Source organism: Pinus tabuliformis, chromosome 2_1 (assembly GCF_031772625.1).
Source record: "Pinus tabuliformis cultivar Carrire ecotype Pingquan chromosome 2_1, CPIR1, whole genome shotgun sequence".
Classification (NCBI taxonomy): Eukaryota; Viridiplantae; Streptophyta; class Pinopsida; order Pinales; family Pinaceae; genus Pinus; species Pinus tabuliformis.
The window spans coordinates 326,127,458-326,151,981 of record NC_142299.1 but is presented as its reverse complement, the minus strand read 5'-3'; the positions used below and the strand labels follow the sequence as shown (position 1 = coordinate 326,151,981).

Sequence of the window (24,524 nt, the reverse complement as noted above, 5' to 3'; positions counted from 1 at the left end):
CAAAGATTCAAACGGCACAAGCAACTTCCAAGTTTTTGTCAACCAACACCACTGACCTACTAAAATCTTACTTGGGGTTACAGTAGCATGACTTCTAAATTGGGTTAAGTTTGCATTGGTAGTGCATTATACCCATTGGTAGATCACTTATACACTCGACGACAACAAATGAATTTAAGGAATTGTTTCATTATTATAGGTCCTTGTAAAGTTCCAACATTCTGCAACGATTTGCTTTTATTCAAAACGATATAGAGCTTTAACATACTCCAACTAGTTTCTTTTATTCAAAATGACATTTTTAAAGGAAAAGAACGTTGCTCGACCATTGGGGAGTAGCCACAAATATGTACGTCTACCAACCATTGAACCAAGTCAATAGTTACTTGCATGAGCATCGAGGCAAGTAAGTCGTGTTTGATAAGTAGACCCATAATTCACTTAGGTGACTCTTTGGGCGGGGTGAAGGCGGCGTGGCTGGACCTAAGGCATAGAAAACCTGGAAAGTAGCGTAGTCTAGTAAGACGAGCGATCCAACCAATGCTAAAGTTTTTGCCTAATACATGAAGTCGTCTGCCTAATATTGTATACATGAAGTCGACCAGCAAAACCCATTGCGATCTTGATGAATTAGAGAAAGGGTTCATGTTTATTGAAGCCAAATTGCACTTAGTGAAGAAAGAACGTGATGGGCGTCGTTTGATCCACGACGTATCTGGATAGGCAGGCAACAAGAAGAAATGAAAGTGACCTCCAAGCGTGACAGGTGGCAAGAAGAAGTGAAATTGAAACCACAAAATAAAACCCTGCGGACTTTTAACCTATGAATCTGAGTGGCTCATTGAGTCCTCTACAAATCGCCGAAATCGCGAGTCAAACTCATGTTAACCATGAGTCAAACTTGGTCAACATGAGTTTGACTCGCCGAGATTCAAATCGGCTCGTTTGGTTGAAGATCAGAGTCGGAATCGTGAGTACTCGCGAGTGATCGGAGACTCCTGTAACACTGATAGAAACATATGTTGGATAAACCAGCAAAAAGCATTGCAGTGCCCAGTCAGCCCATCAAAGCACAACTCACTGTAACAGAGAGGAGAGAACATGAGCGAAGCATAAAGGCTGTTTGGAGGTATAACATGCCGTAATCAACTTGCAAATACTTTTATTTATTTTCCACTGAATTTTATTCTATTCCAACTCCGTCATTCAACATGTGAATAATACTGTAGCCTACTCCTATTGCATTACAGTCTGCTAGTAACCTCAAAATTGATATGGGAAAAATTATGCCTTTGAATTTGGTACAGCAATCACAACTAGACAAAGAAGATAGATAGAAGCAAATTTATAAATTGCCTACAATGATAGTAACATGTAATCCTTGCACATAAAATAAAACAGAATTCCTTTTCTCCCTTTGATAGTTACACTTACCTATTATAGGATATGATAGTAACAAGCATATTATAAACACTGACGTTAGGTGAACAAGACATCTGGATACTAACAAAGACAAATAATCAGCTTGACAATGCGAATGGGGTTGTGTCCCAATGGTGAGGATGGTAGCATGCTAGGCCATCAACCAAGTTTCCATTCTACAATGTCATGTTTCTAGCAGTTGAGTCTGGCTGCAAGTCTTGAGTGACTTTGATAGCATAGCACCCCACCTGCCATGATAGTTAGCTGAAAGTAAGCTTCAAGTTCTTCGATAATGTGAAACCCATCTTTCATAGGCTGGCCACATGTAATATTGTGATTCACCCTTGAAGCAGCTGGGCGCATTTGCAAGAGCAAGCTGATTGCAAGGAAGCATTCACCTAAAAAAGCTAGTAATAATGATAATCGAGTTGATAATAATACATAAGGACGAATATTACAAAAAAGAAATTGGAGAGGAGCAAACTCCCATGAATCTGTCCCTAAGGATTGATGACTTTCTCAATAATCTCCGGCTGGATTTATACTCTTAGAATGTTCTTAGGAATATAACCAACCAAAGAATTCCACTATCAATGCAATAACATTAGTTGTGACATCATACAATACTCATAACTTTATATCCTAACTAGTGCAATCAAGACATGCAATTTCTGTATTTCAAAATACCAAGAAAACATCTGTCAACATTTTAGTTTGCAAACACAACTAATGCACCATGGCCACGTAGACATTTGCTTTGACATAACGTATTATTGTGGTATTTATGCATTGAAAAAGCACAGATATTGTTCATAAACCATGTCATAAAGTACCAATTATACTGTCAAGTTAGGAAGACAACTCTCTCAACTTATCTGCACAATTGAGATAGTATGCCAATTTTGGACATGGTACTAAGTGTTTGAAAAGCCTGACAACAAACCTGTAACTTGGCATGAGCTTCTTCTACAACCTTCCTACCAAAATCTTCATCTTCTAGATTCAATAAGCCCACCTGAAACAAGACAAAATTCCACTTATCATGACATCCAACTAGAAGTCACTTGAATGATACATGAATTGCACAGCCTCACTTAAACAAAAACGGGAAGACACCTGATGTAGAAAAGCCACCATCATCTTGAAGGAAACGAAAATCTAAAAATATGAGAAAATAATAAAACCAGATAATCAAGTAACTTTAAACAAAAATTGAAGACAACTGATGTATAAAAGCCACTATCATCTTGAAAGAAATGAAAGTCTAAAAATATGAGAAAACAATACATCCAGAAAACTGAGTTACTTTCAACTTCCAAATAGACAAATAATTAAATGCTCACAGCCCTGGTAACATGGAAACCCAGCTGGATTGCAGATTTTGAATTCACAAGTATCATAAATTATAACAAGAATACGGTATCCACTGTTAAAGAGAAAGCAAGCTAAAAGAAAATTCTTTCAAAGCCACACCATCAATTTCAAACTAAGAATGGGAAATAGGGAGTATCTTGAGCTTTAAGTAAAATTTGGAAATCTTGGTTTCTTTGACTCCAATCAGATATTGCTCTGGTTACAGAGAACTTGTACAGCTGATTGTTCAGAATCTAAAATTCTCATCACAAGCTTTTAGAAGAATCTGTGTCAGCTAGAAAGTCATCACCCATTCTCATTAAAGAGAAGTCCGCAATAGCTCATTTTGGATTAAAATAAGTCTTAGGAGCCACTTATGAAATCCAATCCTCTCATAAGGAAGATATTCTATCTTACAATTATTAAATACACACTACAAAAGATAATGGACCAGATAATTTCAACGGTCATGGGCTGTCAACCTTTCTCTATTTCCCTCCTGAAAATTGACAAAACTACCAATAAAATGCTCAATTCTTCTTTATGTAGATCTCGCATTTCAATCGAATTTTGGTATGAGAAATTATTCAACTTCAAATCATCCAATACCAAACCTACACCTCTAAGAAAACTATGTTGGATTTTCATTTATTTTCCAATGGGGACGAGGTAGGGAACACTACAGTATATACTTGTTGACAGTGCTGGACCCATCAACATTCAGGGGATCACCCCGGTATGAAGTCCCAACTAGACCTCACCCATTTGGTGTGGGAGTCCCATCCGGTATGATGGCCCGGTTGCCATTATCTTAAAGATTTGGCTCAACTCTTGCTTTCCAACACAAGAGAGTGGTCTACTTAGTCTTCGAGAAGTGAGGTTCGCGTGCCTAGTGATTGTAAGTGTTACTTGTGTCAACGTTTCTTTCACTATAGAGGGGGAGGGTGAGCGTGAGTCCCAAGTCGGTTGGGAGAAGTCCCAACTCTACTAGGAACACACAACACAACAAGACATGCACAACTTTAGGCCAAGCAGTCCACACAGATGCGGCAGTCACAACACACAAGGGAAGATAACACGTATAACACTCAGCAGATTAGTCCACATGAGTGCAACGGTTGTTACAGCAAGTTTTATGTGAAAGGTCTGTCTGATGTCCCGGAGGGTAGCCACCACGGGCAAGATAGTGTTAACAGCATATACAACATATTTTCATTAATAGATTATGTATTACAACAAGTGAAATAGTTTAATTGTGAAACACATGTTAAAGCAACATGCATCACGAGTGTTTAATATTAGTCTTACAACAGTTACAATACATGTGTGAAAACGTGCTGGCCTGTTAGCAGGCTTCTGAATTAAGCGAAAGTTCCAAGACACATCGTTACACCATACATCACTAACCCCGTGTGAGGGGCATTAGAGCCACTACTTACTCCGCAAAGAAAATATTACAAACTCTCTTGGCTATGTGGGAGGAGCCAAGGTGAAAAGTCCTTTGCATGTACAAATGAGGGGGTATTTATAGTCAAAGGTGAAACTAACCCTTGTGGTTGTTCGACTACCCTCATGACTGTTTGACTTCTATGACTTTTCGACTTTACATGACTCTTTGTACAACAAGTGGGTCTCTTGGACTTCCATGTTATATTACATTGATAGACAGTATGGCCCACAGTAGAGATGTGGACGACATGACTCATGACATGACTCAACATGACAGTGTTGGTACATTTGTGCTGTTGTTGGTGTGCATGTCAAGCTGCAGTGCTGCTGGGTGATGGATGTCCTCATGGTGTGTCACAACTTCACCTCCGCATGGCAAAGTGCGCAGAGTCTTCGATGGTCATTGGTTCGCTTGATGTTGCTTTTTCACGTTGCTCCTTGCTTGTATGTTGGAAGGCTTGACAAGTTCGTCTGTTCGCAAAACATGCATGTTAGTTCGTTCGTCCGTCCGTGAGCACATCTTGCATGTTACCTCATTCGTTCGTCCGCGAACACATCTTTGCATGATCGTCCATTCGCGAGCACATCTCTTTGCATGCATCATTTGTTCGTCCGTTGGTGAACCTGTCCTTTTGCATGTGCTCCCCTTCGTTCATCTCGTTCGTTGTCGCGCCATGTTTGTTTGTGTACCTGTTCTTGCAGTCACTCATGACAAGACGACATCAAATCCAAAAACCTCCTAGTCTACCATGATACATGATCATTTCAGATGCAATTGACTGGGAGAGGCAACAAGGTTGCGAGGCAGGATGGAGGCTCGGGGCACTACTAATGAAAATTGTGCAAGAGTCACTGGGTGATGGAGATGGGCAATCCGGATCGATAGTGACTATCCGCAAGGTCTTGCCCAGTTGGAGGACAAAACTATGCAGTTTTTTTGGCGAACAGTCTGGGCTGCAGGAAGGCCAGGCAGGTAAAATCTACACAGTTTCTGGAACGAGCAGGCAACGAGGCTTGGTAGCAAAAACCGCACAATTCTTTGCAGGAATAGGCCGTGCTGCAAGGAGGCTTGGCAGACAAAAATTGCGCAATTTTTTGGAGGACCTGGTCGAGAGCTTGGCAATCAAAACAGTGCAATTCCTAGAGGAAACTGGCAGTTGACTGCTGCGTCACTCGCAACAGAAACTGAGCAATTCCTGAGGGGAACTGGCAGTCAGCTGCCGAGAACTTGGCAGCAGAAACTGCGCAATTCCTGGAGGGAACTGGCAGTTTGCTGCTGGGAGCTGTTGGCGAGAGAAATTGCACTGATGTTGGGAGGTCGGCCTGCTGATCATCTCTACGCAATTTCTGCGCTGAGTGGACTGCTAGGCAGCAGAGGGCATGTTCATGAAAACTATGCAATTTTCTGGATGAGCTGTCCATCGACTGTCGGGAGGGCTAGCTGGAAAAATTACGTAATTTCCTAAGAGAGACAAGGACGGGAACTAGGTGTCTTTCCAACCTGGCTACGCAATTTTCTCAGTCAGCAAAGCAGGCAATGCTTGCAGCCTCTGCGCAATTTTTCAGGGCAATCAGTCTTGGGGTGGATGTCGGGTCAAACTCTCTGGTTGACCAGCATGGAGATTGATTGATTTGCTTGCGGGCAGCGCAGCTTGAGATGACTTGCTTGGTGCTCTTGAGTTGTTCTGGGTGACAATCGATCGAGTCGATGGCGGGGTGATGGTCCGGCTGTCAGAGGGGAATCCGGTCGTCGGAACTTCAGCATATGACTAAGTGTGTGAACGAGTGAAAGATGCATATGTGATCTTGCAACACACATTTGCATGACTTGATAATGAGACAACTCAAACCATCCAGACACATGTACAACATGACTGACTAGCAGTGTAGGCGACAAGCGCAACACTTGTGGTTGATCATTAGTCAACCGTGATGACGCTTGCGCAACAGTGAAGGTGACTCCATGTGTGAGTGCAACAGATGTTTTCATAGTGAACACAACAGGTACACACGAAGCGAAGACTTTGAGCATAACCAGAACATGGTCGCAAGCATAACTTTGTCATCAACATGCAAGACTTGGTGAAATGAATAAGCAAGGCAAATGCGAAGACTCACGTGAGCTCATGGAGTGAACCCGAGTGTGTGCAGTCATCAAGTGAAACTCTCAAGGAAGGCTCCGAAGTTGGGTGTAGGCCAAAATTTTTGAGGGTGGTTGTAGCCGCTACAACAATACTATAAACCTACTAGGGTGTCACGTACCTTCAATTCAGTATTAGACATTCCTCCCAATCTCGTCTCTACAAGAGGTATCTCCAAAGGCTATGGGTCATTTTTCATGCTTCAATGCCAGTGTTTCCATTTGGATTTCAAAACATTTGAACAAAGATACATATTTTTCACCCTGTCATGAAACCCTTTGTTTCTGAACCAACATCTCACATGTGTTTGCTTATCACATGTGTAGAGGATACCCTAGTTGTGCCATATTCAGGGCATTAAGACAAATGAACAATTTCTTTTCAATGTCCCGCCAATTCTAAGAATTGAGGGACATTTCATTACATATTCAATGATTCTAAAAGGTCTCATACCACCTTTGGCTATCCCGATTAGAAATGTCTAGCTTTATACATACAAAAAGCAAGCATCACAGATAAGAGGCATTTCCAAACCCCGTACTACTAGGTCAAGAGCCTCCTTTTGTTGCCTACCTTGGTGACTAGAGGTGCTAAGCACCATGCATACCTCAAAACGATGGACATGGAAGGCAATAAATATACAAGAAAACACACATCTTCCTATTCAATTGGTAGATTTATCGCCTCCAAAAGGTCACAAAGCCACACCATCTCCTTGCATTTGGTGTCACTCAACCAACTCGAGCAAGTAGACGTCCATAACCAAAAAAAATTCCTCGGCTTCAAAAACTTCTAACTAAACAAATTTAGTAGGAAAGACATCAAGAGACTGATGTTGATATACCAAACCCTATTGTCCATAATTTGTTTGTAAAATCACATTTTGTTCTTGAAAAACATCTTCTTAGTCTTAGCCAAAGTCTATGTTGCGAGGGAGCGCCCCCCCGCCCTCGAACCCGCTCCCGAATCGCGCTCCGGGCGGGAGCGCGCTCCCTCAAAAAAAATTGCACTCCCTGGTCTGTAAGGAATCGCCATAGGGAGCGATCACTCCGGCACTCTCGGAGCGATTTTTAACGCCTGGGAGCGATCGCTCCCGAGCGTTAAAAATCGCTCCGGGAGCGATTCGCACGGGGCCGGGAGCGGGTCGGCGGAAAAAAATTCCACGGACCCAAAGAAAAAAAAAAAAAAAAAGGTTTTAAAAGGCTAATGAGCCAAAAAAATATTCATTGTTACATCATTGAGCTTGAGTTTGGAGCTGGAGCAAGAGCAAAGGAGCGAGGAGCAAGTGCCAAGGAGTGAGGAGCAAGCCTGCAGAGGTAAGTAACTTAGTAATTTAGTTAGTTTAGCTGGTTAGGTAGTAATTTAGTTAATTGAATTTAGCTTATTGAGTTTAAAAATCATGTATTTAAATTAAATTAATAAATTAAATTAATTAATCCCAATAAATTAAATTAATTTGCAGATTCAAGAATCAAAACCCTACAAACATCAAACACCATGGACCTGGCTATATTTCTTGGCATTTTCCTCTTCCTAGTCCCTTTTATGGTTATTATGGTGTTGGAGAGTAGGAAACGTAGGGGCCAACCCCAAACTGAAGAGGGGGATGAAGAAGCCGGAGAAAGTCAAATGCGTGAAAAACCCGGTGAGGAGGAGCTGGAGGAGGGTGAACATGACCCTCAAAAAACTAAACAAGACCAAATTCCATTGTGGAAATATGTTAACAGGGCTGAAACAAGGAGAGGGGGTGGAACCACTAAATTTCATTGCCCCCATTGCAACACTGATTACACAGGTTCATAAACCCGTACTAGAAGACACCTCTACGGGAAAAGGCCGTGGGATGGAGAGAAACAAATAGGAATCAAAACTGGTACAGCGGTGTCAGCAGCGGAGAGAGCCAAATACATAAGGGAAGAGGAGGAAGCCCAATACAGAACAAAAAAATCAAGGGGTTTCTTTGAACCAAGCTCACAATCACAAAGAACTCCTTCAGCATCCTCCCAAGGCAGTGGATATGGACATGGAGGCACAGGGTCATCATCTTTAAGGCGTAGAACCATATCAGATTTCCTTGATGAGGGGTGTAGGAATGATGTGGATTCAAAAGTTTACAGGTTTCTCTATGCATGTGGGATACCATTCAATGTTCTTCGCTCACCTTATTGGCACGAAATGGTTTCTGCCATTAATGATGCCCCTAAAGGATACAAGAGCCCTAGGTATGACAAGGCAAGAACCGTTGGCCTTGATCATGAAAAAGCAAAAATATCACATTCTTTGAATAAAATGACAAGTTCTTGGACTGACCATGGGGTGTCCATTGTATCTGATGGATGGACAAATGTAAAAGGCAAGCCATTGATAAGTGTTCTTGTTGTGTCTGTTAGTGGTACCATCTTTCTAGCTGCACATGATTACTCAGACAAGTTCAAGACCGCCATCAACATTGCAGAAGCATTACTTGAAACAACTGAGCGTATTGGCCCATACAATGTCATCCAAGTCATCACTGATAATGCTCCTAATTGTAAGGCAGCGGGAGCAATTATTGAGGATAAATACCCCAACATATTTTGGTCTGGATGTTTGGTTCACACATTGAACCTTCCGTTGCATGATATTGTCCAAAACAAAAATGAACAATACCAATGGATTGGTAATTTGTACAAGAAAGGCAAACAAATGATGAAATTTATTACAAATCATAGCAATACCCATGGCCTTTTCCGCAGTCACTCGAGATTGGAGTTGTTGAAGATTGCGAAGACTAGATTTGGTAGCTATTACCTCACCTTCAGGCGCCTTTTGAAGGTAAGAGAGGCATTAGCTAGCATGGTATCAAGTCCACATTGGCAGGTATTAAAGGAAAGGGCTACAAATGCAGCTGACATGGGAGGTTTTGAAATGGTGGAGGAGGCTGCTCTTGATGGGCAGTTTTGGACAAGTGTGAGGCAGGTATTGGATTTCACCAAGCCAATTTATCAAATGATTCGGTTTGCAGATACAGACAAACCAGTGATTGGCGAGGTGTATGAGCAAATGGATACCATGTTGGGACAAATAAAAGATATTGTTCATAATAGAGATCCCAACTTGTACAAACTAATTCATGATTGTGTGTGTGAACGGTGGAATAAGCTTAATGTTCCACTACATTGCTTGGCGTATATCCTTACGCCAAAATACTATTCTACATCTTGGTTGGGCCAACCTGCAGCAGGGGGTGGGGTTAGGACCAAACCCCATTTAGATCCAGAGGTAACTAAAGGATATTTGGAAGCATTAGAAAAGTTGGTACCTAACAGGGAGGAATGTGCAGCTGTGCGCCTTGAAATAGGCAGATACTTCGGTGGCACTGGCTTGTATGGTAACTTCCATGCAATGGACGACAAAGATAAATTTGAATCTCTCACATGGTGGGAAACATATGGCGGCCACGGACTTTTGCCAAAATTGGCAAAAAAAGTTCTTTCACAAGTTGTAAATTCTTCTTCTGCAGAGAGGTGTTGGAGCACCTACAGCTATATACATAATGTGAAAAGAAACAAACTCAATGAAAACCGAGCAAAAAGCTTGGTTTATGTGCACTACAACTTGAGGTTGTTGAGTCATTACTGTGATCGGGCTAATGAGGATCCCACATATAAAATTTGGGACAATCACCCAGAGGATGACAATTTGGAGGATGGCATTGTACATATTGAAGAACTAGAAGAGGAACTTGTAAGGGATGAAAATGAAGCAGCTGCAGCAGCCATGCCACCTCCACCTCCACCTCCACCATCCAGTAGCAGTGCTCGAGGTCCGAGTCTTGTTCCTTTGTTGTCGCCACCTCCATCTACACCCTCGCGTGGAGGTTCTAGTTCTGGTCGTCGGTCTGTGCGGGAGACTCCTAGAAGACCACCACGACCTGCTTATACTCCTGGAGACTCTCGTGGCAAGGGCCACATGTAGATTTACAGTTTACTTGTCTTTTTTAGTTTCTATTAGACTTTAGTTTTCATAACTGTTGAGTTTTGAATCCTTGACTCTTGACTCTTGACTCTTTCATATCATAATGATATTTTTTGTAAACATTATATCACTGTGACAATGAAAATTTGAAGTTTGAAGTTGGGCCTTGACAATTATAACTCATTGGTAATGATTGTGAATTATGAATATGATGCTTTGTGAAAGACTAAAGTTGTTTCATTTTATAGATTTTTAACATTTCATATCATGTTAACCGTTAGAAGTTAGGATTTAGAAATATCTTCGATATTACTTCTTGTAATGGTTAAACTTAGCTTACAAGTACAACTTTGGTGATCAATGATGATAAATGTTATTGAATTTTCAATTCTGAAAGCTTGAAGTTGAAACTTTAAGATTGAATTTGATGAATCATGATTTATAAGACTCAATATGTTGCAGTTGTAATATGTATTTTACTAACTTGTGGACATGGTTGATGACGATTATAATTTTTAGATGATTGATGTGATATGGTTCAATGATCAATCTATATTTTTTTATGTTTTTTATGTCTAATTCATCATTCTACATGTTTTTGTTGACATATATGTATCAAAAATTAAAAAATATAAAAAATATATATATTTTTAAAAAATCGCTCCCGGATTCGATCCCAAACCGGGAGCTTCTGAAAATGGTCGTTCCCGCTCCCGCTCCCAAGTAACATTGGCCAAAGTATTATCCCTGATCCTACAATATTTATTTCTAGTATTCACTCCAAGTTTAACATTGTCGTCACCACTTGAGGATCATCCTATGATTTGCCCCATGAAGGAAAATGTCAATCCTACCAAAATTGAATGTCTCCCACTTCATAGTTCCTAACCCTAAGGGAAACCTAAAGAACTGCAACTTCTTTTCACGTTGCCCGTTTTTCCATATAAGACCTTTCCCAAAGAGACTTGATGATGACCCCATTAAGTTCATTTAAATCCTTCCCAAAAGCTTCAGCCTGCCATCATAAGTCTCATAAATTATCCTTCCATTGTCATCAGGAACGCTAATACAAAATCTTGGACTAGCCATTCTTAGCCAAAGGCTAGCATATTGTTCAAGGAATGTTACAATTGCCAAATTGCAATGTTTATAAATGGGCCTTTGATGTACCCTAGAGGCACATCTTCTTCGATGTCCATAATGTTCCCTTGCTTCAAAATACGAAACAATTATCCTCAATGACGATTTGCCTCCATCCTTCAAACTAAACATGGAAACCCGAAGTTTGGGTTTTGTATATCAACCATAATTTTGACAAACTTTCTTGATAAAGAGCCTCATTTTCTCATACTGTGGTTATCTGTGGGAGCTTGCCACAATTGCAATTATGGACCCAATGGTTTTCGTTGACCTTGAGGTTCTTATTGTACATGCAATGTTGGGATGTAGTTGAGGTTGATATTGAAATTGTTTTTCATTAAATATTGTCAATTCATACAATTTCCCATGCTTCCTTTCCCTTATAAAACTATTATATAAATACTTATATCTTAGTAGAGAAGTATGCATGAACCTGTTGACCGCACAACTGTGAACAGTTCCAAGAAGCAGAGTACAAAGCAGAGGATGAAATTTTTCAAAGTCATTAGCATCATGAAGCCTCCAGTTGGTCAATGTAATCCCAAATTATGCTATTGTATTGTAAAAATGATTATAGTATGACTATTAAGCCATGTAACAACACCGAGGTAAGCATGTTAGTCTTCTCAAAGGGTTTCAATGTAGGGAGTTTTCTAACCTCCCCAAATTATCTATGTTTGTAAACACGGATAATTGGCAGATTTTTTCTCCCACATATACCCAAAAGCTAGGGTAGAACTCATTGACAAGGTCTTAAGTGAGTCCTAGTGTTATCGAGTTGATGTATTAGATCATGTGTCTCGAGTCGCAGAATTTGATTGAGTCCTAAGGTGTATGTGTCTATTGTAAATTCCCCCTTCTAAGGATTGAATATTGTAAAATCTTGATGTAAAAAATGTGTCTAAGAAATACTTTTTGGTGAATGGTTCCTCATAATTAGAACACCATTACCAAAATATTTTTTAGACCTACTTTGAGGGTGGAAAATGTGTAAATCCCCTCTAGAACCTTTTAATTAATTTTTCTGGCAAAAATAAAAGAAAATAATTAGCCAAGAAATTAATTAAATTATGTCAAAATATAATTTGACAGAAATTAAATTCTCTCCAAGTGGAAAATTATCGAAAATCTGTCAAAAAATCGTGGGTCCAAAAAAAGTTAATTTTTTGAGATCATCCATCAAGGGGAAAAGCAATTTTTTAAGAAATAAAGGGAATTTTTTGAGGGTGAAAGTTCAAAATATTAGTTTTGGACTAAGACAAAAAGGGATTACAAGTAAATTTGAATTTGTCCTCCAGATCAACAGATCGGATCCTTTTGGCAAGGATCAAGGAAGCTAGTCGTTATTTTCCATTTGGAGGGCTTTGGCCCACTCATTCACTATATAAGGAATCTATTGAGCTCCTCAATGTATCATGTACTCCTCAGAAAATCATTTGATGTACTGAGCTAAGCTCTGCTGATTTTTTTGAGCTTAATAAAAAGACTTTGGGGTTTCTATTCAAGGTGTCTCTCGTTACAAATCAGATTATTTTGGCAAGGATCAAGACAAGGATCAAGGAAACTAGTAGTTATTTTCCACTTGGAGGGGATTGGTCCTCTCATTCTCTATATAAGGAAGCTAATGAGCTCCTCATTGTATCATGTACTCATCAGAAAATCATTTGATGTACTGAGCTAAGCTCTGCTGGAGTATTTTGAACTTAATAAAAAGACTTTGGGGTTTCAATTCAAGGTGTCTCTCGCTTAATGATTCATGGAATGTGTTGAATATTCTTTGACAGTGGTTGGATTATCTATTAGCACAGGTATCTTGCTTTTGGCATTGGGCTCGAGTAAACACATTAGATCACGCAGATCTAGCAAGTATCTCCAGATCTCTGAGTATATTTATGTGAATCGAATCCCTTTGAGACTAATAATTGATCTTTTGAAGTGTGTAGAGATTTTCAGGTGATTCAGCCCTTGGGCAAGCCCCAAGTATATGAACTTTATGGTGATCACATTCTTGTTTGGACTTTGAGCTTAATCTAACGATTTGTGGCGCAGGGTCTTGGCTTGTGCATCAAATAAAAATTATTCCTAGCAATTGTTTTCAAATTTCTTCTTTTATAAATTAAATAATTTGTAAATTAAATTGTGTACATTGTAAATAATTTTTTACTAACCCTTGTAATTCTTTTATTGTACATATAGCCATTTATAATTTTGGGATATTCGCACATTTCTCATCCACATCTACAGGGCAGGCTACAGCGTATCAAATGTCTTCGGGATTCTCTACAGGGGGTTACCTATCAACACCTAAACAGGGCACACAACAAGGTTGTTGATGCTTTATCTAAGCTTGGACTCCTCGACCCAATGGAGGGCTTTTATAGATGGAGGCTTGTTGGATGCTGGTCACATGCCATTTCCTTGACACTGATTTCACTTGTGCTTCTTTTGCTTTTTATCACTATGCTGGTTTTTACATCTGGGATTTTTGGGAACATGTTTTTCTCTTGCTGCTTGGTCACTTTCATGGACTGTTATTGATTATGAGCTCTACCTATACCTCTGTTTTGGATTATGTTTTACTCTAACGTTGACATGGACTGGATCCTGTCAGAGCACCTTATATTTCTGGTATCTTTCCTCAGGTTTATGTTGCATCCTCATGGATCCAGATGTACTGATTTTACTACATAAATAAAATCAGCGTTTTTTCTCCTGTGAAAAAAAACATATTGCCATTTATGATTTTTTTTTCATTTTTCTGGTGAGACGTCTAGGGTTTTGAGGCCCATTTTGCAAGTTGGTCATTTTCAAATTAAGGAGCAAACCCACTTTCTGAAGGCCCTAGCCCTTACCCACCCTAAATGGCTTAGGTTTAGGGCAAATATTTCAAGCTTTTATTAGAATATGTCTATTTAGTATTTAATGCTCAGTCTTCTACCTGTTGCTAATTTTATTCTTTTAGCAGTTTCTTAGATGAAACTGTTTGTACATAGAAACCTGATGTTTCTATTATTGTAAATATCTTTGTATTATCATTGAGTTGTTTGCTCTTTGTGAATTAATTCATTCGATATTCTTTTATGGTATCAGAGCACAGGAATTTTTTTTCGAAATAATTTTTCATAGTTTGAAAAATTCAGTTCATTTCGAAACTGCTCTCAGGATCTGTAGATTTCTTGATTAGCTATCCTCTTCGTATCCTAACCTCTTGAATTCCTTCATTCCTTTCTAAGGTCGAGCCCTCTGTAAGCCAGGCAGCCTTCACTGAGTCTTAGCCTCGGCTTTGCTCACTGTGATAAAAGCTTACAGTCGTCAATCTCGATACAGAAAGGGATTCTTCTCCTGCATTATCGCTTTATGAGGAATTTTGTAGCAGTGCTCGGAATCATAAACTTGTTTTGAAAGGAACAGTGTAAAACCCGTATTCAGTTTTTTTTTACCCTCGCTGTAATAGCCAGCCTCTGCGTTTTTCTGTCGCCTCCCCCTAATAGCTTATTCTCTGGCTTCAAAGTTTTTTTCTGTTGAAAACGAATTCCCCATCACCGTTTTTTCCAGCCGAGGGTTTCGTCTCTGCTCTCAGGGCCATTGATGCCACTATCGTGACTCACACAAAAGGCTCGGGGTTTAGTTTGGTAACCAGATTGTTCTTTAGCTGAAGGCAGCCGAAGGAGATCAAACAGCTGAAGCGGAACCAGATCGAGAAGCAGAAAATCGTTTACCTTTTGCTCACGAAGTTTTGGCTCATTCGACAGATTGAAATTACGTTTTGGCATCGACCGAAACACGGCATTACAGTGACGGCATTAATATCGTTACGCATTTCTGCACGGCATTACAGTCACGGCATTTTTTTTTCCCTGTTCGAGTTCAGATATATATCATGTGACGGCATATATATCAAGTGACGGCATATCACGTGACGGTTTTCTTCAGTTCTAGTGACGGCTATAACAGCAGATATATATCACGGCTCCAGATTATAGTGACGGCTCCAGTTCAGCGTATATATATTAAAGTCTCGTGATATTTCATTGATTACGTCTGAGTTTTTCGTGGTATTAAAATTACGGTGTTCTCCAGCCCGTCAACAGATATCAGCAGTCGATCCGTATCAGCAAGCCCGTCAACAGATATCCACGAAACCGTTTTTCTGCTATAGCTACTGGTGAACCCGACGTGATAAGAATCCGTCACGTACAGGCTGAGATCCGATTTGCTGAGATCCGATTTGTATTGATAAATGAAACGCATGTTTTTTTAAAACAGAGCGAGACTATACCCGCAGTCGTATATACATTCAGATCACGTGACGGCAGCGAAATTCTTCAAGTCGCGTGACGGCAGTGTCAAGCAAAGGTATTCTCCAGATTCACGTTTTGTGTTTAGAAAGTGGATTAAAAATTATTATGATCTGATTTGAAGCGGTGGGACCAGAATAAAGTATCACAGTCATTTTTAAGTAAGTATTACAGCGTGATCAATCCAGCATCACAGTCATTTTTTTAAAAGTGGCGTGATCAGATCTGAGTAATTTTTTTTGGGCAAGTCTATTTCTTTCACAACAGCATTTATTAATAATTTGGTACAGTCATCTTGAAAGAAGATTTTTAAGCAGGCAGCTACACTTGGTTGTGTGTCAAACTTCTGTATTATCTTTGGGAAAATGGCTACGCTCAGCAATCTGATGTTAGAAGGAAATCAACGCTTTAATGGCAGCAACTATAACATTTGGAAACAAAGAATGCTGACCATTTTTTAATACAGGCGTCTTGATCAGCTCATTTTGGGCAAAGAGCCTCGTCCCGGTACAGCTGGTACCGATCAAGATAAATTTGATGATCGAAATCGGGAGGCTGTTATGCTTCTCAAGCTCTCTGTCGCTGATGATCAGTTACCACAGATTCCCTCTGGCAAGACCGCTGCCGAAATTTGGCAACAGTTGAAAGAACTGCAAGAGACATCTGACAAAAGCAGAGCATTTTTTCTCAAAAATCAGTTGTTCTCCATCATGATGGATGAACATATGTCTTTACAAGAACATCTCAACAAAATTAAAGACATTCGAGATCAGCTCGAAGCCATTGGTCGGACCATGGAGGAAGAAGATATGGTAGTCATTACTCTGAAGAGTCTACCAAAATCTTATGAACACTTCATCGAAACACTCAACATTACAACCACAAATGTTGATCTGAAGTTTTCAGATTTATGTACCAAACTTCTGCAGCAGAATCGGTGGAAACAGCAGTTTGGTAGTGGTTCTTCATCAGTGCCCTCGGAAAATGCATTTGCTGCAAAATACCAGTCCTATCAGTCTTTCCAGCAGAAAGGTTCTCCTCAGTCTTTTGATCCTGCTAGGAAGAAAAGTGTGCAGTGTAATTACTGTCACAGGTTCGGTCACATGGAGAAAGATTGCCGGTAGAGGATTGCTTCTGAACAGAAGAAACAGGGAGGGCCAAATCAGACAGCGAATGTTGCAGAACATTCCGAGCAGACAGATTCTGCCTTTTACGCCTTTATGGCTAAAAGGTCTTCAGAACATGTTCCGTCCTCTGCATGGTACATTGATTCTGGTGCATCACGCCACTTCTCTCACAGGCGTGATTGGTTTATTGACCTCTCACCTTTCAGTGATTCAGTAGTATTTGGTGGAGGTGAAAAGTACAATGTAGCTGGCAGGGGTACAGTTCAAATTCAGTCTGGTGGACGCACGCTCATATTTCTAAATGTATACTACGTTCCTGGTATGGAGATTAATCTGCTATCTGTCAGCCAGATTATGAGGAATTCTCCTCAGCTTGATGTTATGTTCAGTGCACACAAGTGCTCCATCATTGACAGGGAGACCAGTCTAACAGTTGTTGTTGGCCTAGAGGACCATGGTCTATACAGGCTACTTGATACCGATGACTTTCCAGAAGTGGCTCTAGCAGCACGTGTTTCTCCCATCAGCACTCTATGGCATCAGCGATATGGGCATCTCAATATGCAGTATCTCTCTCAGCTCTCTCGGGAGGGACTTGTGTCAGGCTTACCTGATATTCAGACTCAGCAGTTGGGGATATGCAGCGCCTGTCAAGCAGGAAAGCAACATCGGTCTTCATTCAACAATGGAGAATCTTGGCGCGCCTCCAAGGCACTTCAGTTACTTCATGCTGATATTTGTGGTCCTATGAATACAGCTTCTATCACTGCTTGCAAATATTTTTTACTTATTGTAGATGACTTCAGTAGAAAGATGTGGGTGTATTTTTTAAAAAATAAATCAGATGCTCTTAGTACCTTTCAGAAGTTTAAAACATTAGTTGAAAAAGAATCTGGTTGTAATATCATAACCCTTAGGACCGACAATGGAGGGGAATTTTGTTCCTCAGCTTTTGCCAACTACTGTGATATTCATGGCATCAAACGTCAATTAACCACACCTTACACTCCCCAGCAGAACAGTGTTGTCGAGCGTCGCAACCGCACGGTTGTGGAAATGGCTCGTTCCATGTTACAACACAGGAGTGTTCCAAACAAATTCTGGGCTGAAGCAGTATTTACTGCTGTTTACCTTCTTAACCGATCACCTACTCAGGCTGTTAAAGGGAAGACTCCTGAAGAAGTGTGGTCTGGTCGTAAGCCTAAGATCAGTCATCTCAAAGTTTTTGGCTCAGTTGCATATGTTTGGATTCCATCTGCTAAGCGCTCTAAGTTGGATTCCAAAAGTCAGAAACTCATGATGACAGGTTATAGTGATCATCACAAGGCCTATAGGCTGATAGATATAGCCACTGGTCGTCTTAGCTTCAGTCTAGATGTAGTATTTGATGAAGACAGAGGATTCTTTCAATCTTCTTCTTCTGAGCAGCGTTCTGAGGATCCGCCTCACAGTGTTCTTCTCCCAGTCCGTCCACCTGATGGGAGGGATGATGTAGCATCAGGATTTGATACTACTCTATCTGAGCTTTCTCCAGATGTTAATCCTTCTCTTGCTGTTCCTATTGCTCCTGAGCCTTCTTCCCTTCCTCCTAATATTGGTTCCTCTAATCCTGATATTGGTTCTTCTTCTCTTCGGCCTAAATGGTGGGCTAAAACCATAGGTGATCTCCGGGATGATGAGCTCCTTGAAGGTAGAACTTCTAGACATAAGAACAGACAACAATCTACAATCAATTTTGCTCTTATGGCTAACCTTCACAGTATCTTTGAGCCTCAAACCTATTCAGAGGCTAAGGGTACATCTGAGTGGGAACAGGCTATGGAAGCCGAATTCCAGAGTCTTCAGAAGAATCACACCTGGACACTTTCTGATCTTCCTGCCGAAAAAAAGCCCATAGGCTGCAAATGGGTGTATAAAGTAAAATACAAAGCTGATGGAACCATAGACAAGTATAAAGCTCGTCTTGTGGCTCGAGGATTCTCACAGAAGGAAGGCATCGATTATGAGGAGACTTTTGCTCCTACAGCCAAGATGAGTACCATAAGGCTTGTTCTTGCCCTAGCAGCTCAGTTCAATTGGAAAGTTCATCAGATGGATGTCAAGAGTGCTTTCCTAAATGGTGATCTTCAGGAAGAAGTCTACATGACACAGCCTCCAGGATTCAAGGTTGCTGGTCAAGAACAGAAAGTGTGTCGGTTAGCTAAAGCAATCTATGGATTGAAACAAGCTCCTCGGGCTTGGTACATCAAAATTGATCAGTACCTGACAGATCAGGGTTTTCAGCGGAGCCCATCTGATGCAAACCTGTACATCAAGCATACTGGTGCTGATATCTTGTTTGTCGTTGTCTATGTGGACGATCTTATCATTACTGGCAGCTTTGCACATTTGATCCATGGGATCAAACAAGATCTATGCAGAACTTTTGAGATGATAGACTTGGGACTTCTTCATTACTGTCTGGGGGTTGAAGTTTGGCAGACTGAAAATCAGATTTTTCTCTCTCAGTCCAAGTATGCCAACAATCTTGTGGAACGGTTCAGAATGCAGGATTGCAAACCGGCCACGACTCCTATGGAACCAGGGCTCAAACTTTCAGCACAATCATCCTCTCCTCTTGTGGATGAAACTTTATTCAGACAATTAGTGGGCAGTCTCATCTATCTTACTGCTACCAGACCTGATATCAGTTTTGCAGTAAGCTACATTTCTCGCTTTATGTCAGCTCCTAAAGCTGATCATTGGATAGCTGCAAAGCGGGTGCTACGATATGTGCATGGTACTTCTGATTATGGCCTCTTATATACTCGCAGCTCCAATCCTATTCTCAGTGGCTACACTGATTCTGACTGGGCCGGCTCGGTTGATGACCGTAAATCTACAGCTGGGTATGTGTTTAGTCTAGGATCTGGTGCTGTTACTTGGACTAGTAAGAAGCAACAGGCAGTGGCTCTCTCCTCAACAGAAGCAGAGTATCGGGGAGCAGTTAAGGCATCCTGTGAGGCAGTTTGGCTTCACCGTATGCTTGCAGATATGCATGTTTTCCAGACAGGGCCTACTTCTTTGTTTTGTGATAATCAGGGAGTACTCAAACTTGCCAAGAATCCAGTCTTTCATGAACGAACAAAGCATGTGGAAACTCATTGCCACTACATTCGCCAGCTGGTTGAAGACGGCTCAGTTCAGTTGCAATATGTTCCCACAACAGAGCAGCTCGCCGACATTTTCACCAAGCCACTTGGTCCTGATAAATTTGTAAAATTCCGAGGGTCTATTGGTGTTGTAAATAGATTGAGCATTAAGGGAGGGTATTAGAATATGTCTATTTAGTATTTAATGCTCAGTCTTCTAGTTGTTGCTAATTTTATTCTTTTAGCAGTTTCTTAGATGAAACTGTTTGTACATAGAAACCTGATGTTTCTATTATTGTAAATATCTTTGTATTATCATTGAGCTGTTTGCTCTTTGTGAATTAATTCATTCGATATTCTTTTAGCTTTTAGCAGGCCACAGGCCCTATTAAGGCTATTTCTATTGCATCGAGGATTTTTCATGAGGGTTCAAAATTTCAGGATTTATTTGAAAATTTCTTTTACAAATTTGGGCATCAATCTAACATGTGATTGCATACCTTTGTGAATTGATTGGAGGCCTAAAGGTTTTGATTAAAAGCAATTTGGAGCTTGCCGCAAAGGGCTTAAAGGTTTCAAGCCCTAGCCGCAGGCCTGAATCGACCTTAAAGCCTTGACCGCAGGCCTAAAAGGCTTGAAAGCCCTAACCACATGCCTTATTGGGCTTCCACAACCCTAACGCAGACTTAATTGAGCTCCTCTAGCCCTAATGCAAGGCCTTGGAAGCTTAACAAATTCATTGCAATCAATTTTGAGCTAATATTCTTATGTTTGCAGGTCTATTAAGGATTGTTGAGGGATATTTGCCATATAAATTTCTGATCTGTGGATTAACCCCTTCACTGCAGACTTGTATATCATTTTGAGGGTGTTTTTCACTTCATATTTTGGCTTTGGGATCTTATTTTTCACCTCATTTAGCCCTCTAGGCCTAGCCACTGGCCTAGATGCCTCTCTTTCTTTAGACGCAAGCTTTTTTCAGGGTCTGGTTACATTGTTGGGGCTAATCTTTGTTGTGGTTGCAGGTAGAGCATTGGATTTTTAAGGGTTATGGTCACTTGTTTGGGGAGCTAACATTAAATTCTGAAAACCATCATACTAATCCACTAGCCATTCGGGCCTTGTTGCTCATATCCCTGGCCTCTCTGGTAACTGTCTCATATCAGATCTGGGGTGAAACTTATTACTGACTTTTATCACAAATTGATACATTAAAATAAGCTTAGTACACTCTAAATAACAACAAGACCAATCACGAGTTTTTGGGCTATCATTGTATGCAGTTTCATGATTAATCTCGACTGTTAGTGGACTGATAGTGTTATTGCAGAGATCTGATATAAAATTGCAGACGTCTGGACTCTGACATAGGGTTACAGTGACTCTACAGTGGCATCTTCTTATTCCTCCTAACACTAAAATTTGTCACTATGCATTGAATGTCTTTTATGGACTGACCTTGAATTACAGCGAAATGATATATGCCATAGAAATCTGATTCCACGCTACAGTCTTTATCTAGCTCTAGAGTTGGTTGTTGAACTTCGGTTTAATTATTTGCATTTTGCTAATGACTAAAGAACAAATCATTTGGGCTGATTTGCAAGCAATTTTATGATTGATTTCATAAGAAAATTTTGGGACTGTTCTATTATAGCAGAAGGCTGATCAGAAAAGTATTAATGTCCTTTGAAGTCTGGTGCACCTTCTAAATCACCATCATTGTGTATTAAGGATAGCTGGCTTGTTTACTAACTCTTAGCATCCTTGCATCATTTGCATAGTTGTTGCATAGTTAGTCTTTATTGTTTGCATCTCTTATCATTGCAAACATTGCATTGACATTAGAAGTTGCATTTTGCGTAGCATATCTGAGCTACTCTCTTTGGCATACTAACTCTTGCATTTGCATCCTTGCATTATCATTTGCCTCTTTGCATCTTCCATCCATCACTAATCAGTGTTAGCAATCTCTTATTGTGCTTGTCTATTAGTATTCATTGTGTGTCATCAACCTATGACATAAGTGATAAAGTGCTCTAAATTTGCTCTTGTTCCTAATTGCTAATCATAAAATGACTTGCATTAACCTTATTAACAAGTGGAATTGCTAATATTGTTTCATTGGAATTGCTAGTTTCATCTTGCTTCATTGAGATAGTTGCTCTAAAGTGCTTCATTTACTTGATCTCGTTATCTTGTGTTGAATATCATTGTGAGCATTTTGATTTCAAGTAATCTAATCTTGTTGAAGTAACTTAATTCTCTTAATCATCTCCTTGAAGCTATCACTCACATCTTGAATTTTCATTCTAAGTTAGAGGTGTGCCTCTAAAACATACCTCCAAGCATAAGCTTGGTTCTAAGAAGATAGGACCACCTTCTCCAAACAATTTGACGACTCTAGACCCTCATTCGCAGTTTAACATAGGTGACCTTACAAATCTCTTCCGGGCATCCCTTGTAGGAACGGAGACAACTAAGTGGTTAGAACCCCACAGGATGTATCATTAATAAGGCCATAGCCTCCTTCCTTTGGGCTTCTCTCTACAACTTGCATTCGAGACTAGTTCCAAAAGAATTGAGGAGAAGGAGTCACTTAAATTAGGCATATAATTAAAACTAAACAAGAATTCACATCTCATGTAGTTTTAGGTCTTGCACTTCATATAGGATAGGAATTCCATACTGTAGCAACTTTTCATCCAGTAGAGCTTGGACTCTAATCCTAATTGAGCAAGTAATAATCTCCTAACGCACTAGTTCTCTAACATAAAATCTTAAGAAATCTAATCAAAGTGTGCTTGATAATCATACTTGCCTCTAAATTCCATCCAAGTTGCTAGGCCATTCAGTTGTGTCTCCTTAACTTGTTGGGAACCAACAAGTTGTCCATCATCTTATCCATAGGGACTCCCCCCCTTAGTCTGCAGTTAGGAGACAACTTAAACAGAGTGGGCAGGGATCAGAGTGATAGCCCCTGCCCTAAGCGTTGTCGCAATCCTATGTACAACTCAAGCGACAACATAACCAAAAGCAAGTTGCTAGAGCAAGGTTATGAGCATTAATAATTGCAATAATTGCTATTGTTTTCAACTCGTGCCAAATAAGTTAGGTCCATAGAAGTAGTACTTATCATTGCTTCTGCATGCATGAAAAAGGGCCAAGATTGTTGTGGTGGAGGTTGCTAAACCAAACATACTTGATAATAAGCTTAATATCAATGAGCCATATATTGAAAGTGCATTGAACTAAGAACTATCGCAACTATCGCTATTGTCTCGTGAATTGCTAAAACACAATCATCATATCATGCATTAACTTGGATTGAAACTCATTATACTGTAAACCATTGTCATGCAATTCTTGCATTAAAGCCTAGATGAGACTAGCAAAGTTGTTTTGTAAAATTTGTCAAAAATAGAGATGGGAAAGGATAATTTTTCTTGAAAAATGCCACTAACTCATCTACACATAACATTTCTCAACTAATATGTAAAACATCTCATCTTAAGAGTGACATGGTTGAGGCTATTGTTCTTATTGCATTTATTATTTAAATATCAGAGCATCATCAACACATTACATCTTCTCCTAGGTTGGTTCGACTACTTCTGCAATTGCATGTTCTTTTCACACGTGCGAAGAAAAGAGTCTTTTTTGTTGGCTGAAATTCATCTTTTGTTTGACACCTTTGACCAATGTTCACTTGGCACATTTTGACTTGGTTTGACTAGATCTGGATATGTTTTGAGAGACTGAGGTCAAAAGCAGTTTCACTGAACTTCTCTGGGCCGTTTGACCAGCATTAACTGCAAACTGCAGCTAGGGTTTCTGCAGGTCAAAGGTTGACTTTGATCGAATTTGTGTGGGTAGAATTTTAACAGTTTTGACAGGACTTTGACCAACCAGGAAGGCCGCATCTTTTGACTATTGACCAGGAAGATTTGGAAGAGGTTTGACCGTCGACTTTTGGACTGGTTAGGGCTGTTGTTGCTGCTACTGCTATTGACTTTGGCCACAATTACAGATTTGACTTGTTGACCAGATTTGACTATTGGGCTCATCTTTCATAGGATATTAGTTGGTTCACTTTTAGGGTAGTCAAAGGTTTGAATTTGACTCCTTGTTGATAAATTGGAACATTGTATCTCTTTGTTGAACATTTGATGACAATCTAATAGAAGAAGAATTTAAAAAAGGGTTTACCCCCTTGTGGGGTTTTTCCCTGGTCTTTGACCAAATATTGTGTCTCTCTTTCTTAGTTGTCTTCTATAGTGCATTGGTTTATTGTTCTATCTACAATTGCTTATTATTGATGAAAGAATGAGATGTATCGGATAAATTGATTGCTAATTGAAGAAGAATTGGAATAAGTAATTTTCTGAAGCATAGAACAATGGAAAATTAACATCACATTGTCTGCCTCGGGATGGAGTGATCTATTCTTTATAGAGCAGGTTTGATTTGTTTATTTAATGGGGTTTTTACCCACCAATGGAATAA

The 24,524-nt window shown here is 40.0% G+C and overlaps 1 protein-coding gene across 2 annotated transcripts in view; it reads right to left on the bottom strand.

Annotated features, from left to right (window-relative positions):
• Positions 1–24,524, bottom strand: part of ABH1 (ARM repeat superfamily protein) — a 375,899-nt gene that overhangs the window by 271,182 nt on the left and 80,193 nt on the right. For both annotated transcript variants that reach the window (XM_089402626.1, XM_089402625.1), the window contains one exon: positions 2,366–2,437. In XM_089402626.1, the coding sequence (XP_089258752.1) occupies positions 2,366–2,437 (72 nt within the window). The remainder of the gene's footprint in view (positions 1–2,365; positions 2,438–24,524) is intronic.